General features: G+C 58.8%; 1 protein-coding gene across 4 annotated transcripts; it reads right to left on the reverse strand.

The window, feature by feature from the left end:
- Window positions 1–6,483: 6,483 nt before the first annotated feature.
- On the reverse strand, window positions 6,484–21,750 carry FANCG (FA complementation group G). Of its 4 annotated transcripts, none has more exons than XM_067543553.1 (14): window positions 21,524–21,715; window positions 21,321–21,411; window positions 20,113–20,244; window positions 19,252–19,445; window positions 17,849–18,005; window positions 16,317–16,447; window positions 14,419–14,565; window positions 13,440–13,600; window positions 13,026–13,092; window positions 11,444–11,760; window positions 11,058–11,098; window positions 9,843–10,010; window positions 8,896–9,028; window positions 6,484–6,798 (listed from the first exon to the last, which is right to left on the reverse strand). In XM_067543553.1, exons 1-14 carry the CDS (start codon window positions 21,695–21,697, stop codon window positions 6,687–6,689), a joined length of 2,025 nt encoding a protein of 674 aa, XP_067399654.1. In that variant the 5' UTR covers window positions 21,698–21,715; the 3' UTR covers window positions 6,484–6,686. The 4 variants fall into 4 exon arrangements, with proteins under 4 accessions (XP_067399654.1, XP_067399655.1, XP_067399656.1 ...); XM_067543554.1 differs by lacking the exon at window positions 6,484–6,798 and adding an exon at window positions 7,017–7,144 and having other exon boundaries at window positions 21,524–21,720; XM_067543555.1 differs by lacking the exon at window positions 6,484–6,798 and adding an exon at window positions 7,088–7,492 and having other exon boundaries at window positions 21,524–21,721.
- Between the last annotated feature and the right edge of the window lie 779 nt (window positions 21,751–22,529).

Below are 22,529 nucleotides of genomic sequence, written 5' to 3' on the forward strand. Positions count from 1 at the left end.
GTACTCAAGCAAGGAGTCGCCTGATGAGGGACTGGAAGTGACAGATGGCGGACACCTGACACAGGGGGTGCACCTGTTAGCAAAGGGAGGTATTCTCACCAGCCGTTTGTAGGAGAGGGAGGGAGGGAGATGCGCTGGAGATGAAGCTGAGCAGGAAGAATCCTGGGGCCCTTGCAAAGTCCCAAAGGACCCTTGCCGTGGTGAGGAAACTGAGGCAGGGAGTTGCATGTAGAGGTGTTGTTTTCCATAGATCTGTGCTATCTAAAATGAAGTGTATGCGTGTGTTTGGAGATTCCTTGGCAGAGCTTGGGGGTTACGTCTGTTGGCTGTCGTGTGGTTCCTGAAGAGGAAAACAGTAAATCAGGGGGGTTCAGCAGCTTCGGCAGAACTCTAAGGACATGCAACGGCTGCTTGGGAGCATTGGGAAAAGCAGCACTAGTTTCAGGTCCTACCTAGGCCTGTGGACTCTGGTGTCCCCACTGCCAAGAGGAGTGTCAGATACTGGATTTGCACCCGAAGTGTGTGCCTAGAGGCCGAGACAGTGCCTAAATTCTGCCCTGCCTCAGCAAGCCACGAGCACCTGGGACCCAAAGTCTGGGTCTCATACAGCAGCCTGCGGAGCATCTGCCAGAAGTTGGAGCTCATCCAAGGCCACCAGCTGGGGGCCCCGTGCAGAATGTCTGGGTAGTTAGATGGCTCACAGGCCCAGCTTTGGCGGCAATACCAGTCTATGGCATACAGTCACTTCCATGCCCACTGCATGGCCCAGTCCTTCACAGAACTGAATGAAGGAGAGAAGTGAGTTCCCTGCCTCCAGCATGAGGGAGTCATGCCTCTGCCTGGCTGGGGTCAGATCTTTAACACCACCCGCCCGTCAGCCAGTCAGGCACTCTCCCCTGGGCAAGGCCAGTCGTGTCTTTGCCCGGCAGGTTAACAATAGGTGCAGCCCAGACCCTGATTCCCTCTCCTTTGATATCCAGCCCCTGACACTGCTACACGCTGAAATTCCAGCTCCTTTGCCCCCAAAGTGTCCGTGTACCCCGGCTTTACTTAAACCACCGCTCCTGTGTAACACTGCCCTCGTGAGCACTCACAATAAGACAAAAGTAGGTTTAGTTAAGAAAGGGTAAAAATTTAACTAGAAATGGGAGAAAGTGCTGGAAACAGCTGGTTACAACTCAAAACTACAGCAGACATGCTAAACCCGAGGGTGCTGAGGGAGTTGGCTGAGGTGATTTCAGAGCCATTGGCTATTATCTTTGAAAGCTCGTGGCAACAGGGGGAGGTCCCTGACGACTGGAAAAAAAGCAAATCTAGTGCCCATCTTCAAAAAAGGGAGGAAAGAGGATCCAGGGAACTACAGACCGGTCAGCCTCACTTCAATCCCTGGAAAAATCATGGAGCAGGTCCTTAAGGAATCCATTTTAAGGCACTTGGAAGAGAGGAAGGTGATCAGGAACAGTCAACACGGATTCACCAAGGGCAAGTCATGCCTGACCAACCTGATTGCTTTCTATGAAGAGGTGACTGGCTCTGTGGATGTAGGGAAGGCGGTGGATGTGATATACCTTGACTTTAGCAAAGCTTTTGATACTGTCTCTCACGATATTCTTATCAGCAAGTTAAAGAAGTATGGGTTGGATGAATGGACTATAAAATGGATAGAGAACTGGCTAGAGCATAGGGCTCAACGAGTAGTGATCAATGGCTCCATGTCTAGCTGGCAGCCGGTCACAAGCGGAGTTCCCCAGGGGTCGGTCCTGGGGCCGGTTTTGTTCAACATCTTTATTAATGATCTGGAGGATGGGGTAGATTGCACCCTCAGCAAGTTTGCGGATGATACTAAGCTGGAGGGAGTGGTAGATACCCTGGAAGGTAGGGATAGGATTCAGAGTGACCTAAACAAACTGGAGGATTGGGCCAAAAGAAATCTAATAAGGTTCAGCAAAGAAAAGTGCAGAGTCCTCCACTTAGGAAGGAAGAATCCCATGCACAGCTATAGACTGGGGACCGACGGGCTAGGCAGCAGTTCTGCAGAAAAGGACCTGGGGGTAACAGAGGATAAAAAGCTGGATATGAGTCAGCAGTGTGCCCTGGTTGTCAAGAAGGCTAATAGCATATTGGGCTGCATTAGGAGGGGCATTGCCAGCAGGACGCGGGAAGTGATTATTCCCCTCTATTCGGCATTGGTGAGGCCGCATTTAGAATATTGTGTCCAGTTTTGGGCCCCCCACTACAAAAAGGATGTGGACAAGTTGGAGAGAGTACAGCGGAGGGCAACAAAAATGATTAGGGGGCTGGAGCACAAGACCTATGAGGAGAGGCTGAGGGAACTGGGCTTGTTTAGTCTGCAAAAGAGAAGAATGAGGGGGGATTTGATAGCATCCTTTAACTACCTGAAAGGGGGTTCCAGGGAGGATGGAGCTAGGCTGTTCTCAGTGGTGGCAGATGACAGAACAAGGAGCAACGGTCTCAAGTTGCAGGGCGGGAGGTCTAGGTTGGACATTAGGAAAAAGTTTTTCCCTAGGAGGGTGGTGAAGCACTGGAATAGGTTACCTAGGGAGGTGGTGGAATCTCCATCCTTAGAGGTTTTTAAGCTGAGGCTTGACAAAGCCCTGACTGGGATGATATAGCTGAGGTCAGTCCTGCTCTGAGCAGGGGGTTGGACTAGATGACCTCCTGAGGTCCCTTCCAGCTCTATGATTCTATGATTCTATGAAACTGGGTCTACAGTTATTAACGGTTACCTCTCCTGTAGTTACCTTGCCTATAAAGAAAGTTTTCCCTCCAAAGATCAGTCTGTTCCAGAGCTGGCTGGTTTCACAGAACCAGGACCCAAACATTCATGAAAACACACCCACTCCAAAAGGGTTTCCTCACTGAATGGATCCAGAGGACCTTTCCCTCCTCTTTGTTATACTGAGATCCATAAGCATGGCCACACCAATGGTCCATTTACGCCAGTAACCTGTCTGTGACAGTGGCCTGTACCAGAGCATCAGAGGGAGTGTACAGACCAGGGCAATTCTGAGAGATTCACCCATCTTCCCCTCCTGGCTTCTGGCAGTTAGAGGTTTTCTCGCCCCAAGCGTGGAGTTGCATCCCGGACCATCTTGGCTAATTGCCATTGTCAGACCTAGCCTCCGTGAACTTACCTAGTTCTTGTCTGATCCCAGTTATACTTTTGGCCTTCACAACAACCCACGGCAATGCGGTCCACAGGTTAATTGTGTGTTGTTTGAAAAAGTCCTTCCTCTTGTTTGTATTAAGCCTGCTGCCAATTAATTTTATCAGGTGACCTCTGGTTTTACTGTTGTGGAAAAGGGTGAGAAACGCTTCTCTATTCACGTTCCCCACACCAGTCATGATTTTATAGCCCTCTAACATATCATCCCTCATCACCTCTTTTCTGCACCGGACAGCCCAACTCGTGTTAGTCGCTCATCACGAGGAAGCTGTTCCATACCTCTGATTACCTGGGTTGCTCTTCTCGGAACCTTTTCCAGCTCCTCTATACTGTTGTTGAGATGGGGTGACCCCAACGACACACGGCGTAGGTGCACCATGGATGTACACAGTGACAGTGTGTTGTTTTGTCGTTCTAGCCCTTTCCTAATAGTGCCTAACATTCGGTTGGTCTCTGACGGCTGCTGCTCACTGAGCTGATGCTGTCAGAGAATTATCCACGACTCCAGGAGCTCTTTCCTGAGTGGTAACAGCTAATTTAGAGCCCATCATCTTGTAGGTAGCGTTGGGATTATGGTTTCCAATGTGCAGTACTTTGCCCTAATCAACATTCAATTTCATCTGCCATTTTCTTGCCCAGTCACCCAGTGCTGGGAGATCCCGTTGTAACTCTTCACAGTCAGCTTGGATTTAACTATCTTGAGTAATTTTGTACCATCTAGCCCCATCAGCCCCACCATCAGGAGCTCATTCACCTGCACATCTACTAATGCCAGCATGTGCCAGCAATGCCCCTCTGCCATGGACATTGGCCAAACCGGACTGTCACTGCGCAAAAGAATAAATGGACACAAATCAGACATAAAAAATAATAACATCCATACACCAGTCGCAGAGCACTTCAACCTCCCAGCACACTCTGTAGCTGACTGGAAAGTTGCCATACTTCTACAAAACAACTTCAAAACCAGACTTCAGCGAGAAACTGCAGAGCTGGAACTGATCTGCAAACTGGCCACAATCCGACTGGGTCTGAACTGGGACTTGGAATGGTTCTCTCATTACAAGAAGTCATTGTCACTGCTCACACATTCTCACCCTCTAATCAATAAAAACAACGAGAGTTCTGTGGCACTTTAAAGACTAACACATTTAATTTCTGCAGGCGTGAGCTTCCGAGAGACTTCAGCTCTCTTCTTCAGATGCAGTAATACAGAAAATAGGTAACACAGAGGCATCTTATAGATATCCAGATTACTGCATCTGAAGAAGAAAGCTGAAGTCTCTCGGAAGCTCACGCCTGCAGAAATTAAATGTGTTAGTCTTTAAAGTGCCACAGAACTCTCCTTGTTTTTGCTGCATAATGCCGTCCTGCCGCCTTCTGCAGGGAAGGAGCTGTGTGCCTGGGGCAGTTAGATGGGGACGGTTCTGTCATAGACGATCCGGGGGGGGGGGGGGCCCAGCAGCTCCATCACGCAGGGCTCGGCCCCGCTGAGCGTCTGGGGTAGAGAGTTCCCTAGTCTGCGTGAAAACCGAGGTCCTTCCAGCCCCGCTGGATTTATCACCGCTCACTTCCATGTCGGGGGCCGCCTGATAGAACTGTACTGCACTGCAGCGCTCAGGTCTTAGCCCCGCGGTTCTCACACCTTCTGTACGGGGACATCTTTCACACAGCAACCCTCCGCGTGTCACCCCCCTTAGAGACCCAAAGCACGTTACTGAACACACTTAAAACGCTGGAAGTGGGGAGCGTGAGGTGTAAGACCTGCCCCCAGCGGAGCTCAGGCTGTCAGCCCCACGGGGGCGGACACCTCGCGACCCCCACCTAACAACCTGGAGACTCCCTCAGGGGTTGACACCCCCAGTTTGAGGACCCCCATCTTACCCAGCTGCTGGGTCTGGCAGTTATGCAGCATGGCGTTTTTAGCTGGTTGGTTGGTTTGTGCTTTCGACGAAGGAACGGATTCATTTCTGCCTGGTCCTTCGCTGCCGTTTTCTTTGGCAGAACTTTTAAAACCAGCTGAGATTGGCTTTTTTTCCCTTAAAAACACGAGAAACGTGACTCACTTACCCGCTGTCTTTTCTAATACCTGTTAAAGAGTTGAGGAAATAGGCGCATGGGGAAGACATGGGAGAGCAGCCCCCAGAGGCCTGCGTGCTGGAGGGGTCAATCTCCCAGTCAGTCTCAGCCTGTCTGCATAAAGCGGGGATATGTCCCAGAAGCATCTCACTCTATGAGGATCCCCCACTGGGGGGGGTCCCCTCCATAGCAGCCCCATGCCCTAGCTCTCCTCCTGGGGGTGTCCCACCTCCCATCACTTCTCACAGCTGTGCCACAGTCCCAGGCAGACTGTCCAGCCAGACAAGCCCCTCCCCCCCTCTGCTTCCCACCCCCCAAAAACGCCCCTTCCCCTGCTCACACCACTGGGCATGAAGCTGCGGCAGCTGCCTTTCATTGGATAGGAGCCTGTGCGCTTCCCTCCTGCCGTCCTGACTGGACAGGCTGCACTGCCCCTTCTCAACCTCCCCATCAAGCCCCACCGGCCCTGTCTGGCCCCCGTGGAGAGCTTCTGCCCTGCACAGGAGATCAGCACAGCCTCACCCAGCTCTGCAGTTCCCAGGGCCCCTGCCTGGGATTATACACAGACCCTTCCCCTCCTCCCTTAGAGCCACCAAGGCAGCTAGGCCTGATCCCTCTTCTCCCCACAACCCACACCCAGCGGGTGCTGATGTGGAGCAAACCCCCTCCAGCCACGGGCCTGACGATCCAGGCAGCCCAGCCATCCTCCCAGCTCAACCAGCTCTGGCTCATGGACGAGAACATGCGTTACCCGCCCTGCTCATGCCTCGCTCCTGCTGAGATGCTGCTAAGCTGCCTTCGCCCTGGGAATGGCGCCAGGGCTTAAACTGCAGCCGCCCTCCGCCCCCAGGAGCAGCGCAGTGCTGGGGAAGCTGGAAAGGCAGTGGAGGGAGCTCAGCACCAGGAGCCAGGAACGCCCCCGTTAACCCTGCGAGCCGGTGTCAGAGCCAGTGGTAAACCTCCAGCAGGGGCTGGGGTTAGAACTACAGCTGGCCCTGTCTGCATCAGAGGGCAGCATGTGAAAATGCACCTCGTCCCCCATGGCAGCCATGGCCCCATGGATCCACACTGAAGGCAGCCCCTCGCTCCACGGGGAGGAGATACACAGCCCGAGGCTCACGCCCTTCCCCTGCTAGCACCAGGGCCCTGCGACCCGCAGCACAGGCGGCTTCGTTTTTAACGGGCACCGTTCAGAGGTTAGAAGAGCCTGCACCAGCTGAATATACAGGGGCTTGGGCTACTCCCACGTCCTTTTTTATTAGAAAAAAATAGCTTCATTGTGCTTCAGTGCCTTGGTTAGGAAGATGTCTTCTGCCCAAGGGCAATTAGAGTCCTGGCAAAGCCATCAGAGCATAATGCCGTCCTGCCGCCTTCTGCAGGGAAGGAGCTGTGTGCCTGGGGCAGTTAGATGGGGACGGTTCTAAGGATCCTGGCTGCTGGTCCTGACATAGTCCTGCAGCTTCAGAGCAAGAGACTCATCGTGCGGGATGTTCACGTGCTGTAGACACGACGCCAGGTACAACGGGTAGGGCCTGAAAGAGAGGAGTGCTCTGGTTAGGAGCCAGGGCTGTCTGGGTACCGTAGGGAAGGACAATCGGCAGGGGAGCGATAACAGCTGGGATCCCAGGCATCGCTGCCAGCCACAGACACAGTGACGGCAACGCGTGGCCGCCGCAGCCTGCCAGCGGTGCTCTAACAGCCACAGCAGCCGTCCGTTCTGGGCTGCCCCGGAGAAGGGTGCCGGGGGGAGAGAATTCCTTGCAGCCGTTCATCCCAACCTCCTCAGGGCCAGGGCACAAGCTGTTTCAGCTCAGTCAGCAGCCCGGGGGAAGGGAGTCATCCCGGCCTCCTCACATCCTCATCCTCTCCCACTCCGGGCTGGGGACACAGTAGAATCAAGGTGTGTTTTTAACACGTTGGGTAAAACCTGCTAACATCCCAGCGCAGACAAGGCAGCTGTAGTTTTGTCTTGTGTTAGTGGGTGGAGATGAACCACGCGGGGAAGGTAGGGTTCACGGCCAGCGACACAGGCTAGAATTACACGGGCTGTCTGCCGTAGGATCATACTACAGAGTAAAAACACCCCTTTCTCCTTGCGAAGACGCGGCTGTACAGGGGCGGCAGTGGGGATTATTGGGGATGGAAGAGGGCAAACGGGGGATGTTCTTTGCACATGATTCATCAACTCCAGGCCCAGAAGAGACCATGCTGGTCTAGTCTGACCTCCTGTAGAACACAGACCAGAGAACTTCGTCCAGACAATTCCTAGAGCAGACCTTTTAAAGATCTTGATTTAAAACGTGTCAGGGCCCGTGATAAATTGGTCCACCGGTTATTTACCCTCACTGCTAGAAATAAAGGATAGGTTTTCAGTTGGAATTTGTCTGGTTTCAACTTCCAGCCATTGGATTGTGTTAGACCAGCGGTCCCCGAAGTTTTGACATGCCATCCCCCCTTTCTCCTGTCCACACCTCTGCCCCAGGAGCTGGGGCCGTGGGTGGGGGTGGGAGTGGAACCGTGGCCGGGCTACAGTCAGGGCCGGGGAGCAAGGCTGGGGGTGGGGCCGCAGTCAGGTGGGGAGCCAGGGGCCAAGGCTGGGACCGCAGCTGGGGCTGGAAGCGGAGCTGTGGGTAAGGAAATGGGGGCGGAGCAGGGCTGGGTGGCACTCCCTCCCCGCCCCCCTGAACGTTCCTCCACACCCCCCTCGGGGGGGGGGCACACCCCACAGTTTGGGGTCCTCTGTGTTAGACCTTCCTCTGCTGCCTGAAGAGCCCAGTATTACATATCTGCCCCCCAGGTCGCTGTGATCAAGTCACCCCTTAACCTTCCCTCGTGAAGCGAAGTAGACGGACTCCTGGAGTCAGGCTGTAAGGCAGGATTTCCAGCCTTTAGCCCTTCTCATGGCTCTGCTCCGAACCTCTCCAATTTATCCCCGTCTTTCTGGCAGAGGGCACCGGAACTGGCTCTGAAATCACTGGGGCCCTGCTCTGAACAAAGCCGGGCTTCCGTGTCCACCACTCCCTGTCTCACCAGGACCCTTCCCAGCTCCCTGCCAGCTCCCTCCTCTGCCCACAGACACGCCCTCCTGAACGCCCCTGCTGTCATCTAGCCTGATGGGGCGAGAAGCAGGCCCCATGCTAGCCCAGCGTGGCGAGGGGGCCCATGGGGATCAGTACGCTTTGGGGCAGGAGGCTGAAGCTCACTCCATCATCTGCAGCAGGAGACCCACCCCAACCCGGCCCGGCCCTCACGCTCCTTTAGAGGCAGCCGGTTCCCAGGCGTCAGCCCTGAGGGCTAACAAGCTTCTTTGGGCTCCCAGAGGTGGAGTCAGCTGGACAGTAACCGGCCAGGCCAGGGGCCCAGCCCGGGATCAGGGCCTGAGCCTCCCACGCCAGCACTGCTAGAAGACCGAGCCGAGCACAGCAGCCTCCCGTTGTCCGAATGGGGTCTTGCTAGGGACTCAGTGCTCCGGGTGGCGTGTGCAGGACTCGGCTCCGCTCCGGAAGCCAGGCAAACCCGGAGTCTATACAAGCTCCTTCGTGCTCCACAGCCAGAGCCCTTCGGCTCCCTCGGCCCGACTGGTCTGGAGCTAGTTGCTAGGCCTAACAGCCACCGAGCACCATACACACCTCCCCAGCACATCCTGCTGTCCGTCCGCCTGGGCAGCATCCGCCGGGAACTTCTGCCACAGAGCAGCCGCTTCCTGCCTTCGGTTCAGCTTCCACAGAGCTTGCAACAGGTGAGAGACAGCAGCAGGATCGCCTGCAAGACACAAAGGGACTCAGCCATCACTGGGGACGGTGCAGATTAGAGGGAGTCCAACGGCGCTTTCTGAGCCATCCTAGGAAGCTGAGACCAAGGAGGGGCACAGCTGCGGGGCAGGGTCACTGGCCCCAAACTCACCCCGGGGCTGGCAGGCCAGCACCTTTCACCAGGAGAGTTTGCCACAGAAATCAAAGGCAGGCTGGTGTCCGCAGCTGGGTGAGGACGATGCTGCAGCTGCGACGCAACGCCAGGGATTGCCTCACCGCTTCCACGTGCCCCTCGGGGAGCAGCACAAGAACCCAGCGGGATCCATGGTTCACCGGTGACTCGAGAGCGGCCTGGCGCCAAGTCGGAGCAGGCCACAGGCTCCCCGGCTGCAATTCCCCACGGCGCCTCCCATCACATATGGGGCCTGCTCCCACGTGCTCCAAGATGGCCAGAAGGGTGGGTAGGGCACACAGGGCATCCAGGGGTTCCCCCGGCTGGGCTCTGCCACAGGCTGGGGGCTAGGAGAAAAGGACAAAGGCTTTTGTCCAAGCGGTTTTGGGGCATAAGCTGGGAGCAGGGTGAAATGCTGCCCCCATGGACTCTGGTTGGACAGTCTTGGCTTGGGGATTGGGTCGAATGGGATCTAAGAGCTTCGCCCGCTCTGACTCCTGGAAGTGCCGGGCTGGTCAGCACTGCAGTATTCCAGCAGCCGGGGCTAAGAGTCGCTCCAGAACATGGGTCTTTCCCACCCAAGGGAATGATGCAGCCTGGGCTAAATCTATGGAGGTCCCAGCCCCGCAGCAGCTAGACAAGCCTCTGGTACCTGGGGAAACTTGCAAACTGCGCTGGAAATTCATCAACGCTTCTTTGTCCCGACCCAGCTCCAGGAATTGGGAGCCTCGTCCAATCAGAGCCAGCAACCTGATCTTCTGCAGCACCGACACTTCTGGCAGGGCATCTGCCATCATCTCCTCACCGCTTTGGCTGCTGCCTGGCATGGGAAAAAAACCACCCACACGCAGATGTGGGGTCCCGCTGGGCCCCACCTCCCATGTGACCAGGCTGGCGGCAGGGGGAGCCCAACCCTTGCCTGGTCTGTGACTATTTCCAACTCCCCCATCCCACCCCTCTGAAGGCCGTGCTGGGGGACACAGGCCCCCAGCTGCAGCAAGGAGGCTAGAGGGGTGGATTTTCACTGTCCAAGAGACTGTGCAGGGGACTGGGCCACGAGACAAGGCAGGGCGAAGGCAGGGAAGAGTCCAAAGCAGTTTCCTCTGCGGGATCAGCTGTGGCTCAAGGGTGACCAGAAGGGGGAAAAACAGGGTTTGGGCTGTTGTGTCTAGAGAAACTCTGACAGGGGAGGAGCTACCTCAGGAACTATCGGGAATGACAAGCCTGGCTTTCCCTGTTTGACTGGAGGTCTCCTTAGAGGCCCCAAAGATGTGGGCTGGGCTCGCCCCAGCCCTTGGCAGAAGGAGAACTGAATCTACAGAAAAAGCTGCTCGTTAGCCTTTGGAATTCAGGTCACTAAGAAAAAAAGAAGGGTTTAAGCCAGCCTGACTGAAGACCCCTTCCCTGCACAGATCCTACAGGGCCGGGGGCAGGTAAAGAGCAAGCCACAATTATCTCCTACGCCTGCTAGTTCTCCAGGGAAAGCCACTCAAAGACCCAGACCCTTCAGCACAAACCCGGAACCTGGATTCTCCCGGCGTCTCCTCAGTCCACAGCTGTTTACCTGTCATTAGTGAGCAGCGTGAGAACGCGGCAGCAGAGCTGCCCCCATCCCACCCCACGCCCCACCCCAGTCTCTGCCAATGCTCCAGAGCAGATCAGGGCTCAGTGCAAGGAGACAGATACTTTCCTGCAGGGGCCGAGGCTGGGCACGGAGCCTTGATTAATCACCCAAATGCTACTAAGCGTTCCCATGGTGCTTTCTAAGCACTCCATGGTGCATCAGCCAGCCCCCAGCTCTTTGCCAGCCCCCAGGCTGGTCCCTCCCACGCAGGAACGGCAGCGGGCGGGCTGGGCTGTACCATACCTGCACTCACGAGCTGGACTCTCAGGAGGACATTAAGGCACCTGAAGGGGAAAGGTCAAAGTCATTTCCAGGCCATTTCCCGTCAGGGGATGTTGCACCAAAGCCATCCACCAGCCTGGCCCAAGGGCGAGAGGGCCACCGCCAACATCCATGAGCTGCAGGCTGCCCCAGAGCCACTGCACAGTGGGCCCCAGGCCCTCAATCCCAGAATTCAGGGCCCCATCTGCAAATGGCACCATGCCTGCCCTCCACGTGGGGGAGGTAGCGTGCCCCGGGGGTGGGGCTCTCAGGGCCACCATATTAAGCTGCACTTTCTTCATGCCAGCCACCAGGCTCCTGGCTCAGCCTGTGCCGGCCGGGCACCCCCTGCCAGCCGATGGAGTCACCTGGTGAACTGCGTTATGGCTTCCTTGCTCTCCCCCAGCCTGGTCCAAGCCCGGGCCTGGTGCAGATACGCAGCCGCTCTCCACACCACACAGCGCAGGCTCTCTCTCTCCTGGGGCAGGACGCCTGGTGCCTCCCCTCCGGCGCTGGAGCTCAGCTCTAGCCGCAGCGTCTCTGGGATCAGGTCACCCGTTCGGCCGATGATCTCCTCGCACACTGCTATGGCGTCCTGGTGCCTCCCGTGCTGCTCCAGGGCAGACGCAGCTTCCAGGAACACCTCCGGGGTCCTGGGCAGAGCTGACCTGCCGTGCAGGGGCACCTGGGCGGCGAGAGCAGCAGCATCAGCCTCCCAGCTGCAGCTCGCCAGCACACGCAGCGTGGCCTCGTGGTACTGCATGGGGCTGGGAGTGCAGCGTGGGGCTGCAGCTGGGAGCGCAAGTGTCAAGTTCCAAAGGGCCCTGGCCAGGGGCTCCCAAAATCACTGAGATGTGGGGCCACAGCACGTAAGGGGAGGTCTTCCTTTCACCGGCTCCAGGCCAGCACTTCCACGGGGTCGTGCCTGAAAGGGGTGCTGAGCACTCACAGCTGTGCTGTGGGCACACGGCCTCTAGGGGTCTCAACACCCCCCCCAAAATTAGACACCAGTTTGAAAATCTGGGGGCCCATCTAGCGTGTGGGTGAGCTCCCCTATCCCCCCACCCACCTGAGCCATTCCACCCCTCGTCGCAAACCCCAGGCCAGGCCATACGCCTTTATCCTGCCCCTCGCCCTCTGCGGCTCGGGGTGCCCTCAACGGAGAGGTGGGGGCTCCATTCCCACACAGGGGCAGGCTAGGGGAGACGTTAAATCCTAGAACCGTGGGGTTAGAAGGGACCACAAGGGTCAGCTAGTCTAACCGCTGCTGAGACCAGGATTTGTTGTGTCTAACCCATCCAAGACAGGCGGCTACCCAGCCTCCTTCTGAAACCTCCCGGGAAGGAGCTTCCACGACCTCTGCTCCAGTGTCCTTCCATTTGAAGACAGCTATCATGTCCTCCCTTGATCTCCTCTTCTCCCAACTAAACGGACCCAGTTCCTCCAGCCTTTGCTGACAGGGCTCCCATCCCATCCCGCTGAGCGTCTTTGTCGCTCGCCCCCGGAGCCTTTCCAGTTTCTCTCCATCCGTTCTGTACGCTGGTGACCAGCATTGGACGCAGTGCACCAGCTGCGGCCTGACCGGCGCTGAGTCGAGCGCTGCTATCACCCCCGACTTGCTGCCATGCCTCTGTCAATGCAACCTAAAATGGCTCTTGCTTTTCCGGCAGAGCAGCGCATTGCTGAGTCATGGCGAGGCTGTGATCCACCACAACGCCCAGGTCCTTCTCAGCAGAGCTGCTGCAGGCCAATCCCCCCCCCCCCCCCGTATCGGTGCATTAGGTTCTTCTTCTCTCAGTGCAGCACTTTACATTGGTCTTTGCTGACCTTGCTTGTGTTGTCTATTAATGGGAGTGATGGAGGGAGCTGCCCTGCTGAATGCCAGGTGGTCCCAGGATGGGAGCCCAGGCACCCCAACGCACCATGGGGAATCCTTCCCAAGAGGCTTACCTGGTGCTGTGGCCCCTCCTGCAGCAGAGCCAGAAGATCCAGGTAATGCTCCACTGCCTGACCCACCCTGCGACAGAGAGAGGTGTGAGGAGGTACCTCAGGCAGTCAGGGGGAGCAGTCTGACCCTTGGGGTGGGGTGGGGGGGTCAGGGAAGACCCCAAGGAGAGCAGCAGCCAATGGGATTCCTGGAGACAGCAGGCCCAGGACTGAATGTGCAGGCAGCCTCCCTGCTCGATGCTCGACTCTAGCCAGTGGTGCTGGTTCCCGGGTGGAGCCTGCAGGGGTGGAACTGCTCTTCTGCCACTACTCAGATGCACGGTAAATGGCTCTGTCTGCACTGCTGAACTGGGCTTAACCTGGGTACTCAGACAAAAAGGAGCATCCCAGGGGATCCGTGCGCGGGGAGCGCTTTACCTGCCGGCCTGGAGGCACCGCTGTGCCAGCTGGTACTTCACTTCCGATGGGTGGCTACGGCTCAGCAGAGATGCCAGGGCTGGGGTGTGAACGAGAAGCTCCGTTCGGATGAGAAAGCAAGGGTCGATGGAGACAGCCTCCTGAGCGGGGGTTTCCAGAGCCTGCGGGAGGTAGAGAAAACAGACCCCCGCTGCGGTCAGTCAATTTACAGGCATTCCAGCCCAGCCCAGCCAAAGTCTAGATCGCTCACTCCTCCTGCCCCTTCCCCTAAAGGGCCTCTTACAACCTCCCATCCGCTGAAATGCGGCCACCTCTGGAGTGGAGACCAGAGGCAAGCTCCCCCGTACGGAGAGGACACAGGCAAACTCCGGTGTCAGGGGATCTCTGATAGTCACTCAGAGCAGAAAGAAGCGAGGATCAGGGCTTCCAGAACTGCCTGGAACACACTCTCCCCCCTTGGAAGCACGATGGGACCCAGCCCTGTCCCGTGCTGTCAGGAGCTAGGCAAATCTGTCTTCAGCCCCACACTCACACTTCAGGAGTTGAAAAACTAACTGTCTACTACGCTCATCGCCACTCGCCTGCCATTTCAAGGAATACTCCAGGGGCAACCTCTTAAACCGGGACATCCTATCAAACCACTTCTTATTTAACACACGCTAAAACGTACCTTGCTCCTACAGCCCAAACCTCGATAGCCAGCACTGGCCAGCGACCGAAGGCTGAGCAGGGTCATCCAGCAGTGGGGCTCTTCCGTTTCAAACCTGGTGCTGGAGGCCCGGCAAGCCTGAGATGGTGCCAGGAGCAGCCAGCCCTAAGCCCCCCGGCCCCTGCCACAGGGGTAGAGCTCGTGTTGGGGGTGGGGCTGTCCCGAGGGAAGATACGGAGCCGGCTGGAGGCTCTGCACAGGCACAGCCAGACAAGAGACACCCACGCAGCCACCTGGCTTCCAAAGTCCCCACCTTGGGAACAGACAAACCTTGTGCAGCAGCGCCAAGGCCTCCAGCTCTGCATCCGTCTCCCCCAGCTGGCGATACACCGCCGCCGCCTGGGACAGGGCCGAGAGGCACTGGAAATCCACCTGCAGCGCCCGCTTCAGGTGCTGGAGAGCCGTCTGAGGCTTGCCCTGGGGTGCGGGGAGAGAGAATCACAAAGTCACTGCTGACATCGCTGGGATATCAGCTGGAAAAAGAACATTCCAGGGAACCTGATCACTGCCGGAGTGAGAGGGCCTGCCCCAAAGCCTAGCGGAGAGGAATTGGAGAGGCCCAGAGCAGCAGCAGCAGACAAGCTGGGCATGGGGGTGGGGGGAGTCTCTGGCCAGGCAAGGCTGGCTGACCTGCTCCGTTCCCACTGCGGAGCAGCAGGCAACCCCATGGGGCTGGACACGAAAAGCCCCAAACATCTGACACTCTAGTTTCTCAGCCAGGCCTGCTCTCTAGGGGACATCCCTGGTCAGGCAACGCCTCCCCCTGCCACTGCCTCCCCCACCCTCGCCCCTCCTCTGAAGATCGGGACACATTCCAGTGGCCTCTGCCAGGCCAGACAGCACGAGGACCTAGCTCCTGCACCCACCCGGAATGTCGAGGGCCCTCAGCATGGGCGTGGGGCAGTAAGCGTCACATTCTATCTCCTGACCTCCAGCCCCACTGCTCCCTCGGGGCTCTGCGCCCACAGCTGTCACTGGCGCCGCACAGGTCAGGGTCTTTCCACAGTGCCTCCCTCCCTGCCCCGCTGTGCCACTCTCCGCCTCTGCTTTCCAATCCCTCACACTGCACTTCCTCAGCTCTAGGCTCACGGTCTCCCGCTCAGTAAGGAGCAGCCGCGCCCTGTGATTCAGCCCCATGCAGCTGCCCTAGGGCTGGAAGAACCAGAAGTGGTTTGTCCTTCCAAGTGGGAGCCCCACGGGGCAGGGACTCGATTCTGCATTGATGAGGGCTGTGCAGGCGCCCAAGACTCAGTCACTTCGAGCCGTTCTGCAGGTCAGTCCGTCCCCCGTCAGTCACTCTGGGGATCCGAATGAAACCAGCTCCAGCCCAGCCAGCGTCAAGTCACGCTTTCCGCCGTGTCACAGAAACTGCTCTTGGATTTCCCTTGCGGGCAGCGGGATTAGACACCAAGGGACAGATTCAGACCCGAGAGCTGGAAAAGCCCGGCTGGCTCTGCCAGTCCCTCTCCCAGGCACCAAGGCAGATTGCTGCCTACAGCTAGTCCCCGGGTGTCCGGGCCAGTGCCTCCGAGATCTGCCCACACATGCAGCACTGCAGCTGTAGAAGAGGGAACTCAGCACAGCTCCCGAGGGACAGACCGCGCCGGGGCTCCTACCGCTGCTGTGTGTTAGCAGCGTAACTGCACCTCTGACCCCGCCCGGTCTCCGAGTGCAGCCCTCTCAGGGCTTAGGCCTTGCCACTCTCCTCGCCTCCTTTTTAACCGTTTAGTGCCCCAAACACCAGCTCACTCAGCGTTCGTGCCACCATCACAGCGCTGTATTCTGCACTTTACAGAGCGGCTCCTCCATGACTGGCCCTGGTCCGCTTCTCACACCGGGGCCCTGGTGGAGAACCAGTGCTCACCCCCCATGGAGCTGGGCTGGCTCTAATCCTGGCACTTGGGTGGCTCTCACATTCGTGCCAGGAGGCGGAGGGTATTCAGGGGGCAGCAGACACTGGCTGGTGTCTGGGAAACTAAGGCTGCAGCTGCCCAAGGAGCTGGGGGCCACCAATGCAGCCGAGGCCCAAGAGACTCTGATCTGCTGGCATGCAACCTCCTCCTGCCCCCTGCCAGCCCACCCTCTGGCTTTCCTTCGGGCCATGGGGGCACCGGCCCTTGTGCCCTCCCTTCTCCCTACTTGAAGGGGAAAGACCCCGGTTTTGTTACCATTTGCTGAGTGCAGCAGCCGATGCAGGTGTAGATCTGGGCCAGGACCCTCTTGGAGCAGAAGCCGGCTGCAGCTGCCTGGAGGAGGGAGAGGGCAGCAGAGAGATTCCCAGCCTCCAGGCCCTGCAACCCTGAAACACACACACAAAACGTTCACGTTACTCCGTGTCCTTCGCCCCCTCTAGGCCCTGCCTCTCATGCTATCCCGTGTGCCTGGAGCATTCCCACCTCAACGAGCCTTCCCATTCAGTGCCTGTCCCAGCCCATGTTATACCCGTCAGGGCCTTTATCCTTGGATTGCCATGGGACCGTGACCTCACCCGTCCCCCGCAGCACGTGGTGCAGCACCATGCACACCCGCAGTGCTCTGGGAACATGACTGCCCTTGCTATGAGGATTGCCGAGAGCCGAACAGGCTGGGCCGGGGCGTACCAATCCCAGGACGATTTCATATTCCCCGGCAGAGCCTTTGCTGAGATGCTGGTGGGGAGCAGGCAGGCAGGGCCGGCTGGAGCTCTGGGGGGGTTCGAGGCAAGAGCTGAAGCCTGCGTCTCTGCTGGATCACAAAGATTCTGGTCTCCAGACCTGTCTTGCCCCGTTCTCAGTCACTAACTCAAAGGGGCCGGTGGCCGGCAACATGCCTGGGGACAGTCACTCACCGTCATCCATTCACGCACTCGGCCCCTCGCCCGCCTGCATGCATGCAGAAGGGCACCTGCTGAGAGGACAGGCCCCGGCATCAAGTGCCGGGACACCGAGTTCTCCCTAGTGGAGAAGGGAGACGAGCTGGCTGCCCCGAGGCTCAGCACAGGGAAGGGCACCCTCCGAGCAGTGTGCTGATCACTGCGTGGGGAGCTCCAGGGACTGTCAGGGCAGGGAGCGAGCAAGGGACCTGAGCTGGGCAGGACACGGGCACAGACTGGGTCGCATCACACTACAGGGAGGCTTAGCCAAGAAGCTGCAAAGCTGCGGCGTAGGCTCCCAGCTGCACCGTAACCCACTCTGAACTCGGCAGCAGCCCCCTGCTAGCCTTCCACCAGAGGGGGGCTCCTTCCTCGGACCAAGGCCTACCCACCACATTAGCAGAACAGGCGTTGCCATAAAGGGGCTGACTAATGCTCCAGCCCAATGGAGAAGCAGGGGAAGCCCCTGTGATGCTCCAGGGCAGGGCTGAGCCAGGGAATGGGCACAGTGGGTAGCTGGGGAGCCCGTGACGCTGCAGGGCAGGGCTCAGCCCAGAACCGAAGTGGAGAACTGACACGCACAGCGGAGGAGATACTGGCCTTTATTCTTCAGCTCCAACTCACATAAGAACATGAAGTGCAGGGAACAGCTTTCCTTCAGGACAGGGGCTGGTTGCTAGCTCCCGCCCGCCAAGGGAAGGGAACGGCTGCGGGTGCTCCAGCTGGCGACAGCACAGTGCCGGCAGGCTCCGTGGCAGTAGTGGCCAGGAGGGTGGCTGGCAGAGGGGCTTTTGCAAGGGGAGGAGCAGCAGCACCGCCGGGGCTGGAGACGGCACTCTCTGACTGTACCTTGCAGGAAGGCAGCGGAGGTCCACAGTATCTCTTTCAAGTCCCTGGTGCTCTGCACCACAATGGGCGATGCGTCCCCCTCCGCAGGCACGCTCCAGGCCTTGAGAAGTGCCAGGAGCTCGTTCTCGCTTCCGGCGGCAGGAGAAGGCACCGGGTCCTGAGAGCAGGCAGGGGGGAGAGACCATCAATGGGGGACTGCATTACGCCTGACTGTGAGCTGTGTGCGCCGGGACCACGCCCCATAGCAGCCTCCCTCTAGCTGATGGTCTTTTAGTGCAGCCATTCCCACCCTTTCTCTGGCAGCAGCAAGCTTCTTCCCAGCTTCTGCTGCACCAGATCAGACCAATGGTCCCATTAGTCTGGTGTCCACTGCCCCTAGCACACCAGCGTGACCTGAAACCCACTCAGAACACAGAACTGGTAGTGACCTCGAGTTCCCTGCACTCACGGCAGGACTTAGTATTAAATCCCAGAGGAGAGATCCTTTGTTCCATGAGTTGGGGGGGGGAATATAACTATACTCCCCAGTTCACCCCCACTGAACCAGCCCTTCTGCTGGAAGAACAGCCCTCGTCACCTTTCCAATCAGCAGGAAACAGTTATTGCTGAAGCACACTCAGCGACACACTCGCTACTGAAGCTGCAGCTCTGCTTCTCAACATCCCCTTTGTTTGCTTGGCAATTCTGCCTGGAATCTCACTGCTTCAGGCGCTCAGAGCTATTCTGAGAGGCATTTAGTGTACTCCCGGCCCTTCTGACGAAGTTCTCAACTGTTCATGCTGAATGGGAAGGGCACTAAATGGGTTCGGGTCTTTACGGACACAGCACTTTATGCTGGGTGGTTTTTATGACAAACATTTATACCACGTCTGTAGCCTGTCACAGGCCCAAGGGCTTTATTTAGGCCTGCGCAGACGTTGCTACAGCATATGCTTCAGCCACTCAGAACTCACCGTAACAGCAGGGAAGTAAACTCAGATCTTCTTGGTCCAAACCCAGACCCCTACTACACGAACTCACTGTGTGGAGGCTCTGATATCAACATGCAGCTCTGATACAGTCCCAGGGAGGGTGGAACACATACCCAGGCCAGCTCGTAGCAATGACACGGGTAATCAAATTCATGCTTCTGGGTGCAAGGAGATACCGGCCAGGGGCGGAGTGGAACTCCCCACCACCCCCGCCCAGCATGGACAGCATCACATCAGTGCTGAGGTGTGATACAGGGGCTGGGATTCAAGCTTTCCTCTGAAGTATCAGCCACGACATGATTCGCGGTAGGAGAGTAGACAGAGGCACCCACCGCACAGTGGAATCCATGTGCCAGCCAGACAGCTGGAGGCAAGATCCCTGCCTCAGTACGGCCCCTCTGGGGAGCCTGGAGAGAGGCCAGCCAGCCTTACCTTCGCGTCACTCAGGAGCCGGAAGAGAGCAGTGACGCTCCCCAGGCAGTTTGCTGCCAGCCACACAGCCCCCTGCAGAGCACCGAGCCGATGCAAAGGCGCGCGCATCTCTTCAGTGGTTACATCCTGCAGCACTTTCTGCCAGAGCTCCTCTGTGCTGAGATCCTGCCCAGACACCCCACAAGCCTCCAGAACTAGAAGAGGAAAAGAGCCACAGGACAGCTGCTCAGCAACAGATTCCATTCCAGCAGCATGACAGAGCCTTAGTGGAATCCAGGCCCTGCCTGGGAAGGGACTAGACGTGGTCTAATGGAGCAGCTCAACCTCCTCAACCTAGGAGAGGCCCAGAGGAGCTTTCTACCTGCTACAGTCCAGAGGAGGAAGAGAAACACAAAAGGACAGAAAGGAAGACGTTCTCCCGTGAAGGGTGCTCACAATACAATCAGAGGTCAACTTTCTATCCTATCCCAATCCCCGAGTCAAAGCCGCCACATTAGCTCTGCAGACGCCGGCTAAGCACTCACTTCTGCCAACTGCGAATACACTTCAATGCATACAGGTCTCCCTCCCTGAATATCAGTCCATTTCTCTTCGTTTCCCTCAATCCCAAATCACTATCAATCAATTAATAACACTTCTTTTCCATGATGTACTTGGTTAATCACTTGGACACTTGGTTTTTTTTAAAGCTTTTCTGTTCCCCTTCAAAGTCCCCAGCCTCCAGCAGAACGGTACAGCTGCCACCTTCACTCACCAGCCCCAGACAGCTCCAAGGACATGCCATTCAAACCAGGGCGCAGCGAAACCACCCTGCGTACTCCATAACTCCTCGCTGCTCAGCAGCATGGGACATTTCCTTACCCCTAATGAGCCCATGGTTGATTCTTTCTGCTTCTCCCTCGACGAGGCCATCAGACTCACTAACAGCAAAAAGCAGGGCATTGTACAGGACGGTCAGCTCCAGAGAGAGGCTGGGGAGAGCAGCTGGCAGCCCTGCAGTTAGAGACCAACACATCAAGAGGCTAGCAGGATGCATGTGTCTCAAACAGCAACCCCTATTGAAGATTTCAGCAGGCTGCCCCGCAACTGGTACTTTGTGCTCTGGTTCTCAATACACTCCATAAGCCCTAGTGTCACATAGACGGGAACAGCATCAGGCAGGTGTCAGAGTGCAGGTTACCTCCGGCAGCTGGAAGTGTCGGGGTGTGTCAGTTGGAATTGCCTCAGTTTTCGTCCCACTAGTTAGGGATTCAGGTGTCTTGGTCCTCCAGGACACAGAGTCCTTCCAGCTGTTCTGGCAGAGCATCAATGGTCTTTTGGCCTCCCTGGTGAGGGTCCTATCCCGCGCATCTCTCTAGCGGTGCTGCGTAGGGACACCCACCCTGGACAGCAGTCTGAGCTACTCCCAAGAGTGCCCGCCTGTGCCGTATCCCAGGACCACGTCCTACAATGCCTCTCTCCCGCAGGCTCCCTCCCTAGCACGCTCTTCGCAGGACCGCTCTTCTAGTGACGGAGGGGCCTCCCCGGTCGGTGGCTGCACGACCCCAGGCCAAGCCTTGGCTTCCACTCAGCAGGGGCCGGCCCTCCCCAGCACCTTCCTCCAGCGCCTCCTCCCAGCTCCCTGCCACTCCGGAGCGGCTGCCGGGTCTGCCCCAGCAGGTCTAGTCAGTCAGACCCTTGGAGAGGATAACGGGGCGCAGGTGAGCGCTGGGCCCAGGGGACCGGACTCCAGGATACGTGTCACCCCCTGCCCCCCCCAGGGTCTCTCTCAGCCCAGCTCGGGTAGGCAGACGACATACCGGACCCTGGGCAGTCGGGGCCAGATGGCACATGGGGGGGGTCCCTGGGGTCCCCCGTTTCCCGGGGGTCGGTGTAACCGGGGGGGGGGGCAGGGCGCACCACACACCGGCCCATCCAGGCACGGGCCTGGCTTTACCCCGGGCTACAGGAGCCCCGCGGGGCGCGCCCCAGGCCGAAGCGGACCCGCAGCGGCTCTACCCCGCCGGATCGCCCGCGGGTCCGGAGCCCTGCCTGCGGGGTCGCTGTCCGGCCTCCCCCCCGCCGCCTACCTTGGATCTTCCGCAGCAGCGAGTCGAAGGCGAGTCGGCAGCGCCGCGCCGCCTGCTGCGCCGCGCGGCCGGGCCCCGGGGAGCGGCTGGCCTGCAGGGAGGGAAGCGGCGGTCAGCGGCTCGCGCCCCCGGCCGGGCCCCCCCCCCCGCCGCCGCGCGCCCCCCCCCCGGCCGGGCCCCCCCCCCCGCCGCCGCGCGCCTACCCGCCAGGTCCCGGCCAGCTCGTCGTTCTCCTCCGCCCAGGCGCGCAGGCAGCCGGCCCCCGAGGGGGCGTCACCGTCACCACCGCCGCCGCGTCGGGGCCGCTTGGTGCCGCGGGGCCGGCGCCGCTCCTCGGAGGGCCCCCGGCCGCGGGGCTGATGGAGCCGCTGCGCCATCTCCCCGTCGGGCCACGCCCCCTGGCCGCGGATTGGCCCCGGCGCTGAGGGGCGGCGGCGGCGATTGGCGGAGGCGGCCGGAAGCGCCGGTTGCTAAGGGAGCGGCGAAGCGGGGGATTGGGCGGGGCGGGTTGCGTGAATCTCACGGGGGCGGGACTCCGCCTTTCGTTGGCGTGGTCAGCAGAGCGCTGGCTCCGGGTACGGTGGCCGAGGAGAGCCCAGCCCCGCCGCCTCCTCCGTACGCGAAGGGCCGAGCCCAGGCCCCCCCCCCTCCCTTGGGGCCTGGCAGGTGCTGGCTGCCCCCCTTGTCCTGGCACCAGCCCCGCCTCCGGCCGTGCGGGCCCAGGCAAGGGGCGGGCTGCTGCTGGTGCAGGGCTCGGGCTGCCAGGGCTGCGGGCAGTGCAGCGCCGAGCACCTGCTGGGCTTCGCCCCCTTGCTGCAGCCGGGGGGAGCGGGAGACTCCGGTCTACAGGTGCCTTCACGCACCGTATTGTCGGGGGACAAGAGAGGCGCATCCCTTAGGAAACACATGGGGCGGGGCACGCCAGGGGCAGACCCCCCAGCTCCGAGCTGGGTGTGCTGCACCTTAAGAAGAGCCCCTAAAGCTGCCCCTCAGAGCCCCCTGCCCGGGGGGGGGGCAGGCAGCTGTGTTGAACTTATCCTCAGCTGCAGAATTTCGGCCCCCCCGCCGGTCCTGCTCACTGGCTTCTTGTACCTGGCTGACCCCCGCCCCCCTGATAAGTGCCGCACATCCCCACACAGCCCCATTTGCAAAGGGGCTGCCCTACACCTTCCCCTCTTGTGCACGGGCTGCACCCACCTCCTGGCACAG

Source organism: Emydura macquarii, unplaced genomic scaffold, assembly GCF_026122565.2.
Source record: "Emydura macquarii macquarii isolate MOO-44397 ecotype Brisbane River unplaced genomic scaffold, CSIRO-AGI_Emac_v2 contig_915, whole genome shotgun sequence".
Classification (NCBI taxonomy): Eukaryota; Metazoa; Chordata; order Testudines; family Chelidae; genus Emydura; species Emydura macquarii.

Coding starts and splice junctions, on each gene's coding strand:
- FANCG (XM_067543553.1), bottom strand. CDS start 21,697: ATGGCGCAGCGGCTCCATCAGCCCCGCGGCCGGGGGCCCTCCGAGGAG. Junction 21,412..21,523: donor AGCTGGCCGGGACCTGGCGG/GTAGGCGCGCGG, acceptor CCCTCCCTGCAG/GCCAGCCGCTCCCCGGGGCC. Junction 19,446..20,112: donor CAACCATGGGCTCATTAGGG/GTAAGGAAATGT, acceptor TTCCTCTTCTAG/TTCTGGAGGCTTGTGGGGTG.